At 35.4% G+C, this 17,447-nt stretch overlaps 1 protein-coding gene across 4 annotated transcripts in view; it reads right to left on the reverse strand.

Moving 5' to 3' along the window:
- Positions 1–17,447, reverse strand: part of SENP6 (SUMO specific peptidase 6) — a 109,977-nt gene that overhangs the window by 19,061 nt on the left and 73,469 nt on the right. For all 4 annotated transcript variants that reach the window (XM_028097626.2, XM_028097628.2, XM_028097627.2 and 1 more), the window contains 5 exons: positions 11,495–11,528; positions 10,904–11,098; positions 9,662–9,888; positions 8,025–8,134; positions 7,771–7,887 (listed from right to left, as the gene is read on the reverse strand). In XM_028097626.2, coding sequence (XP_027953427.1) covers positions 7,771–7,887; positions 8,025–8,134; positions 9,662–9,888; positions 10,904–11,098; positions 11,495–11,528 — 683 coding nt within the window. The remainder of the gene's footprint in view (positions 1–7,770; positions 7,888–8,024; positions 8,135–9,661; positions 9,889–10,903; positions 11,099–11,494; positions 11,529–17,447) is intronic.

Below are 17,447 nucleotides of genomic sequence, written 5' to 3' on the forward strand. Positions count from 1 at the left end.
GAGAAAGAAAAATTAATAAATTACCTAAGAATATCTTTAACCAAAGAAATGAAAGAAGCATACTCTGAAAGCTATGTAACACTGATGAAAGAAACTGAAGATGATGCAAACAAATGGATACTCCATGCTCATGGACTGGGAGAACCAATACTGTTAAAATGTCTATACTACCCAAAGCAATCTACAGATTTAATACAATCCCTATCAAAATACCAACATTTTTTACAGAATTAGAACAAATAATACTAAAATTTGTATGGAACCACAAAAGACCCAGAATAGCAATCTTAAGAAAGAGGAACAAAGTTGGAGGTAACACAATCTCAGATTCAAGAAATACTACAAAGTGGTAGTAATCAAAACAGTATGGCACTGGCACAAAAATGAACACATGGATCAATGGAACAGAATAGAGAGCCCAGAAATAAACCCACACTTATATAGTCAATCTACAATAAAGGAAGCAAGAATATACAATGGGAAAAAGAAGTCTTTTCAACAAAGGATGTTAGGAAAACTGGATGGCTACATGCAGAAGTATAAAAACTGGACCACTTTCTTATACCACACACAAAAATAAACTCAAAATAGATTAAAGATCTAAATGTGAGACCTGAAACCATATAAATTCTAAAAGAAAACATAAGCAGTAATTTCTCTGACTAGCATAGAAACATTTTTCTAGATATGACTCTTCAGGCAAGGGAAACAAAAGTAAAATTAAACTACTGGGATTACACCAAAATAAAAAGTGAAGGAAACCAACAAAATAAAAAAGCAACCTACTAAATGGGAGAAGATATCATATATCTGCAAATGATATATCCAATAAGGGGTTAATATCCAAAATATATAAAGAACTAGTACAACTCAACATGAAAAAGAAAAAGAAAACAACAACCAAATCAATTAACAATGGGCAGAAGACATGAATAGACATTTTCCCAAAGACATACAGATGGCCAAGAGACACATGAAAAGATGTTCAACATCATTAATCACTGGGAAAATGCAAATCAAAAACCACAAAAATACCTGACAGAATGATAAAATAAAAAAACACAAGAAATAACAAGTATTGGTGAAAATGTAGAGGAAAAAGGAACCTTCATGCACTGTTGGTGAGAATGCAAACTGGTGCAGCCACTGTGGAAGAACAGTAGGAAGTGCCTCAAAAATTAAAAATAGAATGAATACTCTATGATCCAGTAATTCCACTACTGGGTATTTATCCAAAGAGAATGAAAACACCAATTTGAAAAGACATATGCACCCCTATGTTTATCACAGCATTAACTACAATAGCAAAGAGGTGGAAGCAATCCAAATGTTTATCCATATATGAATGGATAAAAATGTGGTGTGTACACACACACACACACACACACACAGGATTATTACTGAGCCATCAAAAAGAATGAGATCTTGCCATTTGCAACAAGATGGGTGGACCTAGAGGATATGTGCTAAGTAAAATAAGTCAGAGAAAGACAAATATCATGTGACTTCACTCATGTGTGGCATTTAAGAAACAAGACAAACAATGAAAAAAAGAGACAACCCCCCTCCTGGACTGTTAAAAACAGAGAACTGTGGTTGCCAGAGAAGTGGGTGGGGGGATAGATGAACTAGATAATCGGGATTAAGAGTACATTTATCTTGATGAGCACTGAGTAATGTATAGAACTGTTGAACCATTGTACCATTATATACCTGAAACTAATACAACACTGTATGTTAAGAAAAAAAAAGTCACTGTGAAAAAAAGTTTGTTTCCTACTTGTAGAGTTAGAAATGGAAAAGAATGAGCAGTTCTGGTAGCAGCTGAATTACATATTTTAATATAGTGAAGTTTAAGAAAAAAGTTTCTTTTTAATTAACTTCTAAGCATGTCATGAGACATAAACAGATTTTTATTTTTTTAAAGATTTATTTATTTTAGAGAGAGAAAGCGCTAAAGGGCAAGCGGGGGTAGGGACAGAGAGAGAAAGAGAGAGAGAGAGAATCCTTAAGCAGACTCTCTGCTGAGTGGGGCATGTGATGTGGGGCTCAATTCCAGGACCCTGAGATCATGACCTGAGTGAAATCAAGAGTCGGATGCTCAACCAACTGAGCCATCCAGGTACCCCATAAACAGATTTTTTAAAAACCATGGATTTAAAAAAAATAAAATGAAAATAAAAATAAAAACCATGGATTTTGTTAGATTTCCTTTTTCATTTGGAATACTGATTTGCATCAGAAAAGGCAGAGCTTTTACATAATGTAACTTTAATGTAGTTTTAAAGTGCTACTATAAAATGTTAAGGGGCCTCCTGAAATGTAAAGAATTTCAAGAGTATACACAAATACTATAAAATCTCTATCACAGTGTAAAAAGTAAAGATTTAAGTATGAAATATAATAAGCTACAATGTAAACAAAACACAGGCATTCAACTCATTTTTCAGATCCAACTATATGCTTTTAAAACCAAGAACTATTTTAAACAAAAAAAATTAAATAAATTAAAAGTAAAGGTATGAAAAATACATACCGTGCAAACAAAAACCAACAGAAAGCTGGAGTAACTATATTCATTTTGAACAAAGTAGGCTTAAGAACAAGGGCATTATCAAGGATATAGAGGAACATTACATATGACAAAGGGTTGATTCTCCAAGAAACATAAACTTGTATGCACCTAACAACAAATACCCAAAATACATAAGGCAAAAATGAATTTGAAAGGAAAAACAGACAAATCCATTATACTTGGAGATCCAAGTGTATATGTACATACACACACATACTTGGTATATATATAACCTCAATAACTGATAAAACAAGTAGGCATAAAATCAGTAAGGACAAAGATGACCCAAAGAGCACTACCAAACAACTTGACCAAATTGACGTTCACAGAACAACACTTCATCCAACAACATTAGTACTGTTTTGCATACTTCAAGACTTTTCGCTTGGTTTCTTAAGGTAGTATACATTAGAATTAAGAGATGATCTTTTTTAAAAATTATGATAAAAATGAATAACAGCGAATTTACAATCTTAACCATTTTTTAAAAAGATTTTATTTTTAAATTAATCTCTACACCCAAAGTGGGGCTCGAACCCACAACCCTGAGGCTAAGACTCATGCTCCACTGACTGGGGCAGCCAGGCACTCCCAATCTTAAACATCTTTTGAAAAAATATTTTTAATCTTTACTACCAATGTGGGGCTCGAACTCACAACCCCAAGATCAAGAGTTGCATGCTCCACCACCTGAGCCAGTGAGGAGTTCCCCAATCTTAACCATTTTTAAAAGTGTACCATTCAATAGTGTTAAGTATACTCACATGGTTGTGAAACAGATCTCCAGAACTTCATCTTGCAAAACAGAAACTCTATACTCATTAAACAATTCATTTTTCCCCCACCCTTCAGCTTTTGATAACCACCATTTATTTTCTTTTCTATGAATATGACTATTTCAGAAACCTAATATAAATGAAATCAAACAGTACTTGTTTTTGTGACTGGCTTATTTCACTTTGCATAATGTCTTCCAGATTCATCCATGTTGTAGCATGTGACAGATTTCCTTTCTTTTTAAAACTGAGTAATATTCCACTGTATCTATATACCACATTTTGTTTATCCACTCATCCATCAATGGACATGTGAGTTGCTTCCACCTCTTGGCTACTACGAGCATGGATGTGCAAGTATCTCTTTGAGACCATACTTTTCAATTCTTTTGGATATATACACAGAAGTAGGATTGCTGGATCACAGGGTAGTTTTATAATTTTTGAGGAGCCACTACATTGTTTCCCTTAGTGGCTGTACCATTTTACATTCCCACCAGCAGTGCACAAAGGAATCCAATTTACCCACACTCTCAGCAACACTTATATTCTTTTCTTACTTTTTTTTGATAGTAGCCATCCAAAGGGTGATAACTTTTTGTGGGTTTAACTTGTATTTCCCTGATAAATAATACTGAAAATTCTTTCATACACTTGTTGGCCATTTGTAGGAGATAACATCTTTTGTCTTAGCTATGAAGAACTTTGAACTCATTTTTTTTTCTTTAAACTCATTGTTGAATGTGTTTGTTAGGTCTCAGAGGAGTCTAACATCTGCAAAGTTAAGCATTTAAAATCTAGGGCAGTTTCTCTTGCTAGCAAATCTATGATACATTTTATAATTTACTGAAACATATTCCATTACTATCAAATCTTAAAAAGGAAAAATAATACCTCTGAAAATAGGATATAGTTAACATAAACAGAATATAAAATTACCCCTGACGTGAAGTGTATCCTGTTGGTTGAAGATGTTGACCTTGTCGATTCTGTTTAGTTGTTCTAAAAATTGTTGAGAGAGGGGAATTGAAGTCTCCAGCTGTATTTGTGGATTTGTCTGTTTCTCTTTTTAGATCAGTTTATTTTTGTTTCACATATTTTATAACTCTGTTGTATGGTACATATCCATTTAGGATTGCTAAGTCTTCTTGGTGGATTCACTTATTGTATAGTGTCCCTCTCTAGTCCCAGTAATTGTTTTTGTTTTTACTTTTCTGATAATAATATAGTTAACCCTTGCTTTAATATTTGCTTAGTATCTTTTACTATCCTTTTATTTTCAACTTACATATATTATTATCTTTGAAGACAGGACATAGTTGAGCTATGGTATTTAATTAGTTCACTACTCTGCCAATCTTGGTCTTCTAATTGACATATAAATAGTGCATTTAAATTGAATGTAATTAGGGTTGCCTGGGGGGCTCAGTCAGTTCAGCGTCTGACTCTTGATTTAGGCTCAGGGCATTCTCTCAGGGTGGTGAGATGAAGCTCTACCTTGGGCTGCACACTCAGTGGGGAGTTCACTTAAGATTCTCTTTTTCCCTCTCCCTCTCTCCTTGCCCCTCCCCACCTCAAATACATAAATAAATCTTAAAACAAACAAACAAACAAACAAACAAACAGGGGTGCCTGGGTGGCTCAGACGGTTAAGTGTCTGCCTTTGGCTCAGGTCATGATCCCAGGGTCCTGGGATTGAGCCCTGCATTGGGCTCCCTGCTCAGTGGAGAGCCTGCTTCTCCCCCTCCCTCTGCTTCTCCCCCTGCTCATGTCCTCTCTATCTCTGTGTCTCAAATGAATAAATAAAAAAACTAAAGTAAATAAAATAAATAAATAAATAGATAGGATGTAGTTGGTGATATGTTCTATCTTCTAGGTCACTGATTCTTTCCTCTGTCCTCTCCATTTTGCTGTTGAGCTTATAAAAGCTTTTATTTGTTATTACAGTTTTAGTTCTAAAATTTCCGTTTCTTTCTTGTTTGTATCCATTTTTTTCATAAGTTTCAAATATGTTCACAATTTTTCCCTGAAGAATTTTTATAATGGATGCTTTAAAATCTGTTATAATTCTAATAATTCTAATATCTGTGCCATCTTGGTGTTGACTATCTATTTACATTATATTTTCTTGTTCCATTTGAGATCCCTCTGCTTGTTGGTGAAAGAAGTAATTTTCAATTGAAATATGGGCATTTTGAGTATTATGTTAAAGGATTCTAGATCTTATTTAATTCTTATGCTTTAGGAGGCCTCCCCGGTACCACCTTCTAGTAGGTTCAGTGGGCTCCACCTCATTACTGCCAGGTGGGGATGGAAGTTCAGGTTCTCTACTAGGCCACTATTATGAGAGATAGACGGGCTCTGTGTCACAAGTAGGGATGGGAGTCTCCCCACTAGGCCTCCACTGATACACCTCTGCTGGACAGAGACAGAACAGAGTACTTCATTATCCCCCAGGGACCAGGGTACAAGTCCAGGTCTACATCTGACCCCTATTAGCTCAGGGTCACTGTGACCTTAAAGTTATTCTGAGCCCTTATCTGCCTTAACCTCTGCTGTACTGACCCCACTAAATGTATCCTCTTTAAGTTTTCAACTCCCTTCAATTTCAGGACATAACCCACTATGGATTTCTCTTCTTACCTCTCAAATCCTTCAGAATTTATTTGTAAGAATCTCTCTTCCCTAACTCTCCAGATTCTGTCCTTATAGCTTTTTCTCATTCTATATTTCTACCTAAGCAATTTTTACCTATTCTCATAATTAAACTACCACTTGCAAAATAAAGCCTCCTAACTCTTTATGTCTCCAGGCCAGAACTCAAATGACCTTCAGAGCCATATACTCAACTGTTTATTGGCACTGTCCCTTTTGTTGTATCACAAACATCTAAAAGCAAACTCATCCCCCTGCTCCCAACAAACCCGTTCTGTTTTTGTTCATTGCTTCACAGTCAGTGACAAAATCATTTAGCAGGTCTCACTAGTCAGAAAGCTAGGAGTTATCTGCCAACCATTCCTCTCCTTCTTAATATCCATTCATTCAGTTGCTAAAGAACTGTACCTCTTAAAAAACATTTATTTCCTCTTCATTCCAATTAAAATGCCTTAATCAGGCTTTCTTTTTTTTAAGTAGGCTCCATGCTCAGTGTGGAGTCCAATGTGGGGCTTGAACTCACAATCCTGAGATGAAGACCTGAGCTGAAATCAAGAGTTGGAAGCTTAACCAACTGAGCCACCCAAGTGCCCGTTAATCAGACTTCTTCTATCACTTTAATTAAATTTCCTTAAATCATTTCTCATCTAGACATCCACAATGAACATGCGTGTCAAATGATCTTAAGGAAGCTCAACTATGGGACGCCTGGGTGGCTCAGTTGTTAAGCGTCTGCCTTCAGCTCAGGTCATGATCCCAGGGTCCTAAGATCAAGTCCCGCATCGGGCTCTTTGCTCAGTGAGGAGCCTGCTTCTCCCTCTCCCTCTGCTGCTCCCCCTGCTTGTGCTCTCTCTCTCTCTGACAAATAAAAATCTTAAAAAAAAAAAAAAAGGAAGCTCAATTATGATACCACATCTCTGATCAAAACCTTTCACTCTTTTTAACAATGGACTCTTTTCCCAAACTGCTGGCTGCAACCATTAGTAGGCTATAAAATCAATCCAGCAACTTTCAACAACCAGTTCTTCAAAAAAATATTGTTTTATGAAATACATTTGAATAAACTAGAAAGTACTGGCAAGTGCTGGATACACTGATAGTTGTTTTGTTTCATATACACACTTTATACCACAAACCAGTAAACACATACAAATTTATACATGTATAAACACACTGCACATACATGTATATGCATGTGTATACTGGGTCATGATGTAAGCTCTTCCAGGAAAGCTTCTTGGTTCCTTATATCTCCCAACCCCCAAAGAGAATGAAGCATTCTTTTACTGCTGCGTCTATACCACGTTAATACTTCTGTCAATGCTTTAATCCCATATTTGTGTTTCCCTACAAGACCATAAACTTCTAACACAGTACGTGGCACATAGCTAGCACTCGATGAATATCAAGTAAGATCATACTTTTGTGCTTGCTCAACAGTTTATTAACTTAACTAGAGTAGTAACAATTTTTTAAAGGCTTAAAACAGTATAACATAACAATATAATAAGCTAGCATTTATGAACATGCTGCATGTGCCAAGTATTTTCCTAATGCTTGGCATGTATTATTTAATTCTCATAGCCTTTTAGATGTTATTCTTCTTCTCACTTTTTAAATGAGAAAACACAGGCAGAGACATTAATTTCCCAAATGTCACACAATAAGTGGCAGTGATGGAATTCAAAACCCAAACAGTTCTGATTCTAGAAAACAAAGATATATGTTAAAGATATGTTAAAAGAAAGCAGAAAATTAACTTACTTCAAATAAAAGTCTATAATAACATCATTTAAAAATTCTCCTTCACTTAGACAGTGCAGATCCTCATTAGTAACAGAGATGCCTCCCTTAGCTGGAGGTGGTGGATATACTATCAATCTGTAACAAAATAAAACAAATTAAAAAAAAAAAAACACAAGCAAATGAATATATACGTGTGTATATGTATGTAACTGAAATGTAATAAAACAGAAAACACATTTAAGAGCATTGCAAATGTAAATGAATATTCTCACTTTTCCACAGGGCCCATGAAGATGGTATGATTCTCTCCAGTTTCTTCATCATCATCAAAAAATTGAAATTCTTGCTTGTTTTTAAGTTGTATTTTAGATTCAAGAGACACCTGGTAAAGGATATTATCAGTTTACAAAATCAATTGGGAAATTTTTCAATAAAAAAGCAAGCACGAGGCAAGAATACCTTACAATTTAAAAAATTTTTAAATAAGAAAAAGTATACATGATTTTTAACAATTAAAAATAAGAAACAGGCAAAACTAGGGCCCACATTCTCTGTATGTATAGTTTCTAGAACAGTGATACTCTTCCAATTTTTGTAACAATGGTTTTCTGGTATCTTGCCTACGACTTCTATCATCCTTATTAAATTAGATTATATTTGTAAATCCAAAGAACAGATATAATGGTTTTTGATTCTGGGAGTGGAGTCCTACCTAAGTTCAAAGACTAGGCAATCCACGGGATATGGGAGCAGAGGCTCAGGGAACACAGTCCAAAGAGCTTCAGTTCCCCAGAATGAAGAAGTCCTTAAAGAAAGAGCCTTGCATTGAAATTTTATTCTATCACACCTGCCTTATGGCTTCAGTTGCTCTTTTCTTCCTCATTTATAAACTCTTGTAGCGAGTTCTGCAAAAGAAAGGGAATGGTTCCCCTTTCTTCTGTTCTGTCAACGCGCTAACTTTGTGAATAGCTCTTCTCTGTGAGACCTCACTCGGCTTCACCAAAATTGTGCCTTGGATAGCCCTATTTCCAAATTGTAGGCAGGTTGAAAGATTTTAAGTATTTCTAATAAATTAAGTAGGTAAAATTCAGTTGCAGGGTTAGGGGACAAATTTGTGTTATCTAACATTGTACTATATGTTAATAAGAATACACAGCTCTTGGTTCAGGTGGCTTCAGAGTTACCCACTATATGATTAGTTATTCCAGAACTGGATACATATGTTGATAGACACACTCAAATGACATGTATTGTTTCCTAAGTTTTCAACCATGTATGCACGTTACTTATAAATGTACATCATGGACCAAAATTCCTTTATCTGTATTGAAGCCAATGGCATCACTGGGAACCACTAGTAAATTTAAGAGTAACAATCAATTTGGGGGCTACTGGGTGGCTCAGTCGGTTAAGCATCTGCCTTTGGCTCAGGTCATGATTCTAGGGTCCTGGGATTGAGTCCCACACTGCGCTCCTTGCTTGGTGGGGAGCCTCCTTCTCCCTCTCCCTCTGACTGCCACTACCCCTGCTTGTGTGCTTGCTCTCTGTCAAAATAAATAAAATCTTAAAAAAAAAAAAAAGTAACAATCAGTTTGAATGTAGCAGTATATGAACATGTATGTTTAGAGTGGGGCAGGGGAAGGATGAAAGAAAAAGGAAAGATGAAAAGATAAGAATACATTGTGCAAAGGAACTAAAACTGCTTCTGAGACCTATATCAAGTACTATTTATGTCACAAGTCACCTACCCGCCATTAATGTTTTGCCACAAGATAGTTTACAAATCACATATAAAAGCAAATAATTCTGAAATGGAATTAAAAAGATCTACCTCCAAAATGAGCAGTACAATGAAACATATTTCGCTTTAAAGCTACCCATTATTTAAAAAACTTAAAAACATAATTACATTTTTAATTTTGTTTTCCTTTTGCACACAACTTCCTTTGATGCTCTCTTCATATGTTCTTGTACAGGCAACAAGTCTGCTATTGGCTTCTTCAAAGGGGATTTTTGCAAAAAAATTGGACACATTATTCTTTATGCCAATGTCAGTAATGATACTTTCAAATACCATATTTGCCTGAGGATCAAGGCCATTTTGAAAAATTAAAATTATGTATTGTTCTTCCAAATCTGAAAAGAAATCAATATAACTTTAAGTATAAAAGAAAAAAAAATAGGCAAATAGATATCAGAAAAGAGTAACAACTAGTTCTTTCCAAGGATATCACCAGAAATCTGGTGTAAATGTTCAAAATACTGTCTGGTATACAGTGGATATATAATAAATACTGGAATAAAGACCAGTGACAGTGTCACCTAAAAGTTATTAAGAAAAAGGAACCAGAATACATTACCCTAGAAGCAAGCCTAAGAACAAATCTATTCGTGGATGTAACTAATCTATTTGATCTCATAGAATCCGTATATAATTTTAAGTATATTTCAATTAACATTTTTGTCAAAAACAAATTAAGAAACTGCCAGGTGAACTATTATTAATATCTCTAGAGAATTTAACTGCAAAAACTGCTATTCACTAATGTGCCGATTCTTGCGGCTTTAACAGTAGCTATCATTTATTCATCATTAAGCTAAAGCAATTACTGCTGAAAAGTATTTACTTTACAATTAGTCATGCTATGTCATAAATGTTAGAGGTGAAGGGAAACAAATTAGAGAACTATATCTATAATTGTAGAGGATGAAGACTTATTCTATGAGCCAGCAAACTTCCTATTCAGGCTGTTTCAAGGATTCCAGAATTATATGGTTGATTTACACTTAGCACTCCTACCAGTGCATTACAAAATTTTCATTTTACTCAGATTATAGTGTTAAAATAAGGAGTTGCAAACCTTTTTTGAGTTTTAACACATTTTGAAAACTTTCTAAATGGGTAAACCTGGGTTTCATCTTTAGAAATTCCACTTTCTGTGGGCTTTTCTCCTCATTTATAACATGGGAATTATATTACATAATATATATGTGTGTATATATATATATAAAAATACACATAATTATATATCTTACAAGATCACTGTAAGGATTATAGATAATACACATCTAAGGCATCTATTAAAGCACATTCACACTCTGCTATGCAATGCACTGTATGTATTATTATAATGTATTCTACAAAACTTACTTTTTAATTTATTTGTTCCCTTAGAATCATTCCAAACTTTATCCTCCATATTCATTTGCAGCTGCATGCTCAGCTTTTGATAAACTGCTGGTATTGTCTGAAGAAACACGACTGGCAATTTTCGGACATTACACCATTCACATTTAGTTAGATCAGAGGTATTTAAAGTAATCCCTACAGGATCATTTTCTGGTTCTGGGGGGAAAATAAATGGAATTAGAAAAGGAATCAATTCTTAAAATCATGAATGGAGGAAACTATGAGGAAATACAAGTTTAAAGTTAACCACATATTTGTTATGCTCTAAAAATATTAAGTGTAGTGGGAAATGAAAAATATAACTGTCTTAAAGAAACTTCTACATTTTTTCCAAATGAAGGGGTTTCTAATGAAGTACAGTTAGCAAATTAAACATAGGTTTTATGATGTTACAGAATGAAATTACACTATTAAGATACATGCCGTTTAAGAAGATATATGTAATAACTAATCATCTTCATGAACTCCATGAATATATTTAATATTTTATTCCTGTGAAGTGTTTTATTGTAAAGAAAGCTTTAGTGAGTAAAAAGACATAAAAAAGCTTACCTTCTAGCTGTATCTTGATAAAATCTAAACAAAACTAAAAAATAAGATAAATTAGTACCAACCACAGTCTTACGAAGATTTTGCTACAAATACCCTAAATGACACATTGAGACTTAGACTACAGAGGGCAGAAAAACGAAACCATCTACCATGTACTTAAATATGAGATATCCCCCCACTTCAAATTATCTTTCAGAAAGGCAAGCTTCACCTTTTTATTCAAGCACTTAGAACATTTCTTTTTTTTTTTTTTTAAAGATTTTATTTATTTGACAGAGAGAGAGAGAGACAGCAAAAGAGGGAACACAAACAGGGGGAGTGGGAGAGGGAGAAGCAGGCTTCCCACAGAGCAGGGAGCCCAATGTGGTGCTCGATCCCACCTGAGATCATGACCTGAGCCAAAGGCAGATGCTTAATGACTAAGCCACCCAGGCACCCCATTTAGAACATTTCCTATATTACAGGTTTATTTCTTAGAACTTCAAAGAAACGTTGACCAAATATTACAATGAAATCCTGAATACTCCTTACCTAGATTCACCAACTGTTAAAAATTTTGCCACACCTACTCCCCATCACTCTATGTACATACACATCTCCTTTTTGCTAAACCAGCATAAAACAAGCAGAGGGCATCATGATATTCCATCCCTAAATCTTTCCTTCAGGATACATCTCTCAAGAACAAAGACATTCTCTTACACAACCAAAACAGCATTACCATATCTAAGAAGATCAAGATTAACTCCATCCAATATATACTTCTTACTCAAACTTTCCCAATTATTCAAAATTGTTCTTTATTGTGCTTTAAGATTGTATTTATTTATTTGACAGAGCGAGAGAGAGCACAAGCCGGCGGAGCAGGAGAGGGAAAAGCAGGCTCCCCACTGAGCAGGGTGCCCAACGTGGGGCTGGATCCCAGGACCCTGGGATCATGACCTATGCCGAAGGTAGATGCTTAACTGACTGAGCCGCCGAGGTGCCCCTTTTATTGTGCTCCAATCCATGATTCTGTGAAGGTTACATTTGTCTTTTTTGTCTACCCCAGTCAGGACCAGAAATTTGCCCCCTTCTGTTCTTCATGACATGATCATTGAAGAATCCAGGCTAGGTTCTGCAAAACAGACATCTTGAACTCGTGTTGCCTCATTTTAAAATTCAGGCCACACATTTCCAGCAAATATAGCATACAGGTGATGTTTTATACCTCCTACTATATCATACTTGAAGGCACATGATGTCAGGCTGTCCCATTACTGATACAAGCTTAATCACTTGGCAAAGGCAATGTGCCAGGTCTTTCCGCTGTTAAGATACATTTTACCCTTAGTAATTAAATAGTAATCTGTAGAGAGATACTTGAAAGCTTGTGAATATCCTGTTCCCTAATAACCTTTCTGCTAATGGCTTTAGCATCCACTGAAGATCTTGTCTCAATCAGTTATTACTGGTAGTTATAAAAGGTGATTTTCTTTTTTTTTAAAGATTTTATTTATTTATTTGACAGAGAGAGACACAGTGAGAGAGGGAACACAAGCAGGGGGAGTGGGAGAGGGAGAAGCAGGCTTCCCACAGAGCAGGGAGCCCAATGTGGGGTCCAATCCCAGGACCCCGGAATCATAACCTGAGCCGAAGGTAGATGCTTAACGACTGAGCCACCCAGGTGCCCCTAAAAGGTGATTTTCTAACTAAATTCTTTTAACATAGAGAAGACATATTAAGCCCACTATATCCTGAATTAATACTCACTTTGTGTGTTAACATTAAGAGAATGAAAAACGTAGACAAGAATTTCAAAATGCATTTAAAAATAAACTGGAGGCCATTTGCAATGACGTGGATGGAGCCAGAGCATATTATGCTATGTGAAATAAGTCAGAGAAAGATAAATACCATCTGACTCACTCATGTGGAATTTAAGAAGAAAACAGAAGAACATATGGGAAGGGGGAAAAGAAAGAAAAGGAGAGAGAAACAAACCATAAGAAACTTTTTTTTTTTTTTTTTTGAGAGGGAGAAAGGAGGAGAGGGGGAAGAGGGGCAGAAGGAAGAGAGAAAGAATTTTAGGAATCTTAAGCAGGCTCCACATCCAGCTTGGAGCCTGACACCAGGCTCGATCTCACAACCCTGAGATCATGACCTGAGATGAAATCTGGAGTTGGACACTTAACCAACTGAGCCAGCCAGGTGCCCCCAAACCACAGACTTTTTTTTTTTTTTTAAGATTTTATTTATTTGAGAGAGAGAGCACGAGGGGAGGGAGGAGAGGAGGGAGAGAGAGAAAAACACATTTTCCGCTGAGCAGGGAGCCCAACAACGGGGCTTGATCCCAGGACCCCGGGATCATGACCCCAGCTGAAGACACACGCTTAATCGACTGAGCCAACCTGGCACCCCACCACAAGAGACTCTTAACAATAGAGAACAAACTGAGCATCGATGGAGGGAGGTGGGTGGGAGATGGGCTAGATGGGAGATGGGTATTAAAGAGGGCTTCTGATGAGCACTGGGTGTTGTTTGTAAGTGATGAATCACTGAACTCCACTCCAGAAACTAGTATTACACTTTATGGTCACTAAAATTTTAAAAATTAATTAATTGGACATTCTAGACTTTGGACATAATTAGCCTGGCTCACTCAGTAGAGCATACAACTCTTGGATCTCAGGATTTTGAGTTCAAGACCCAGATTGGGTGTGGAACCTACTTAAAAATAAGTTGGACTGATATAGAGAAAGATGAACAGATACATGAAAAGCAAGTTTAGTAAAATGCTAATGGCAGAATCTAGCTGGGAGTTTTAGAAGTGTTCACTGTAAAATTATTTCAACTCTTCTGTTTAAAAATTTTCACAATGTAGAAAAAGAAGGCAAAGAAATATAAAATAAATTTAGTAATTATTACAACACCTGCAAAGTCTAGCATGTCACAAAACATACCTTCTAAAAACTGTTTGAAGGTAATATGCTAAATTGTTAGATGACTCAAAAGGTAGCAATAAGGATGACATAAACACCAAAATGGAAACATTTAAATAACACTGTCATATGAGATATAAAAACAGAAGCATGTCTAAGTATCTGTCATTTAAAAATTTATGTGTAACTAAATTACAAGTAGACACTGGGCTATTTCACCATCATCTCCAAGAGTTTCTAAATTTAAGTTAGTTTCATATCTTCTCAATTTTCTCATTGGAAAAATGAGGAATTGCATTATATTTGTGTATATATGGTATTCCTAACAATGTAAGCCATTTTCCTGTAAAATAAAAGTATTTCCTTTTAAAGGCACTACTTTTAAATAAAACTGGCTGGCTCACTTGGTAGAGTATGTGATTCTTGATCTCAGGGTCATAAGTTCAGCCCATGATGGTGTAGAGAGCTTACTTAAGAATAATCTAACCTAACCTAACATAAAATAAAAGGTGTGCCTGGGTGGCTTAGTCAGTTAAGTGCCTGCCTTTGACTTAGGTCATGATCCTAGAGTCCTGGAATCGAGCCCTGCATCGGGCTCCTTGTTCAGTGGGGACTCTGCTTCTCCCTCTCCCTCTGCCCCTTCTTCTCCCCCTGCTTTTATATACTCTTTCTCTCTCAAATAAATCCTTAAAAAAAAAAGATTAAAAATAAAATAAAAAGATTTAAAATTGGCACTTCCAGATAGTACCAATTCTTGCAATGAATGAATTTAAAATAATTAAATTACCCAATAATAAATGAGATTTGATAAAGTACATAAAACAGTAAAACATTTAAAATTGGTTTGAGATTAATGATGACATGGCAGATAAATTATTTCACTACAAAACATAAGGAAGTTATATTCAAGAAGAAAATGTCAAATCATCTTTTATTTAAAAAAAAAAAACATTTTTAGAGCAAGAGAGAGAAAGAGAGGGGTGGGAGGAGGGAGGGGGAAGAGAGAGAATTCCAAGCAGCTTCCATGCCCAGCTCGAAGCTTGACACAGGGCTCAATCCCATGACCCTGAGATCATGACCTGAGCCAAAATCAAGAGTTGATGCTTAAGTGGCTGAGCTACCCAGGTGCCCCAAATCATCTTTATTTTTAATACATTATCTGAAGAAATTGCAGATTAATTATACCTCATCAAAGAACATTCTCTTGAAAAATCCCATGGTACAGGGAAAGTTAATACCATAGATTACAAAATTCCACATTATAAATACAACTACTTATTGGCTGAAATATTTCACTTAGCATTAAAAAAAAACCCTGCATGAACACATTTTATATTACATATACTGCCTTTATTTAAATTTTTAAAAAATCTGTCTTTTATTTCTTGAAATAAATTCATGAAGTTAGTTTCTTTCACTAGATCATATATAACCTAACTTGGCAACTTTCACGTAAAAAAATTTTTTACTCCAATTTCAATGTATTTTTTTATTTTTTTTAATTTTTTTTTTAAAGATTTTATTTATTTATTTGAGAGAGAGAGAATGAGAGATAGAGAGCACAAGAGGGAAGAGGGTCAGAGGGAGAAGCAGACTCCCCGCCGAGCAGGGAGCCCGACGTGGGACTCGATCGCGGGACTCCAGGATCATGACCTGAGCCGAAGGCAGTCGCTTAACCAACTGAGCCACCCAGGCGCCCCTCAATGTATTTTTTTAAAGTAATCTCTAACACACGTGGAGACTATTTAAACTCCTAGATCAAGTGTCACATGTTCTACAAACTGAGCCAGGCAGGCGCCCCAATGTAGTTCTTGTTAGCTAACCTTGAGACCAAATATGCAACTTTCAACTAAATGTCTAAATTACCAGCAAAACCTTAATTATCATATTGAAAAGTTCTGAATAACAGTGTTAATTTGGGGAAAAACCATAAAACCTACAGGGTACCCTTGAGAATTTCTGAGGTATTTTGACTTAGAATGACATTTTTATTAACTGACAGAAACCAGGAAAGATAATCTATACTATGAAGACTTGTAACAAAACACACATTTCATAAATCCCTGACAACCTTGATGTATGTTACAATGTTACTGGGTACTGGGTATTGTAGTCTGTATATAATTTGCTTTAAATCTCTGGAGTATTTTTTTTAATGGTGAGAAGCTGGAGTTAATGATTAAAAAAAAAATGCAGGTTTCCCATACAGCTTTGCTCTAGTAAGAAATCAGGTCCATAATTAATTTTCTCCTACATTAATTTATAGGTCTTTTTGTTCCTTTTGATCATATTGTATCATGAAACTATGATTCTTAGAAAATAAATAACTACTACTTACCATAATTTAAATAGTAATAATAAAACTACCTTTTAACTTTCCTGATGTAATACAATGTGTTTTCTTAAAGACTCTGCTTTATGTATAAGAAACAATACTAGGGGACCAGGTTTGAAAGAACAGATGAAAACTGACAGCTGGGGACACCAAGTTAAGTCATTATAGAATAAAAGGTACAAACTAAGTGCAGTGCTATAGGAAGATTAATCTACCAATAATGTGTACAATACATCAGAAAAAAGAAAAATGATGACTAAGAAGGCTGGTTAAGGAGATTATATTAAAATTTCAAATAGAAAATACGCATTTGAATTAGACTGGTGGCAACAGAATTAACAAGTATGACAAGTACAATAAGGACTATAGAAAGTCCTTTAGGCTTTGTGGACACTGAACTAGTCCAAAAGCACAATGCCTCTTGGGTGGCAATTTATTCCAATCATCTATTTCTAAGAGTCTTAATGCTGCAAAAACATTTTTCTGCAGCCCCCAAAGCTTTTGAATCCTTCTTTCTCTCATTATCATTCTTTAAAATACTCTTTTCATGCACTGAACTGGCATGAGAATAAAATAGTAACATACTGGTTTTCTAACTTAATGAGAATAAGTATCTTTCTATGACAATATGTTACTACCTTAAACATTACAAGTTTTTACCCATTGATTGTTATTGTAAGGAGCTGTTTATACTTGT

The sequence above is a fragment of the Eumetopias jubatus genome, unplaced genomic scaffold (genome assembly GCF_037043125.1).
Source record: "Eumetopias jubatus isolate StellerSeaLion01/CBP00866 unplaced genomic scaffold, mEumJub1_p1.0 scaffold_6, whole genome shotgun sequence".
Taxonomy (NCBI): domain Eukaryota; kingdom Metazoa; phylum Chordata; class Mammalia; order Carnivora; family Otariidae; genus Eumetopias; species Eumetopias jubatus.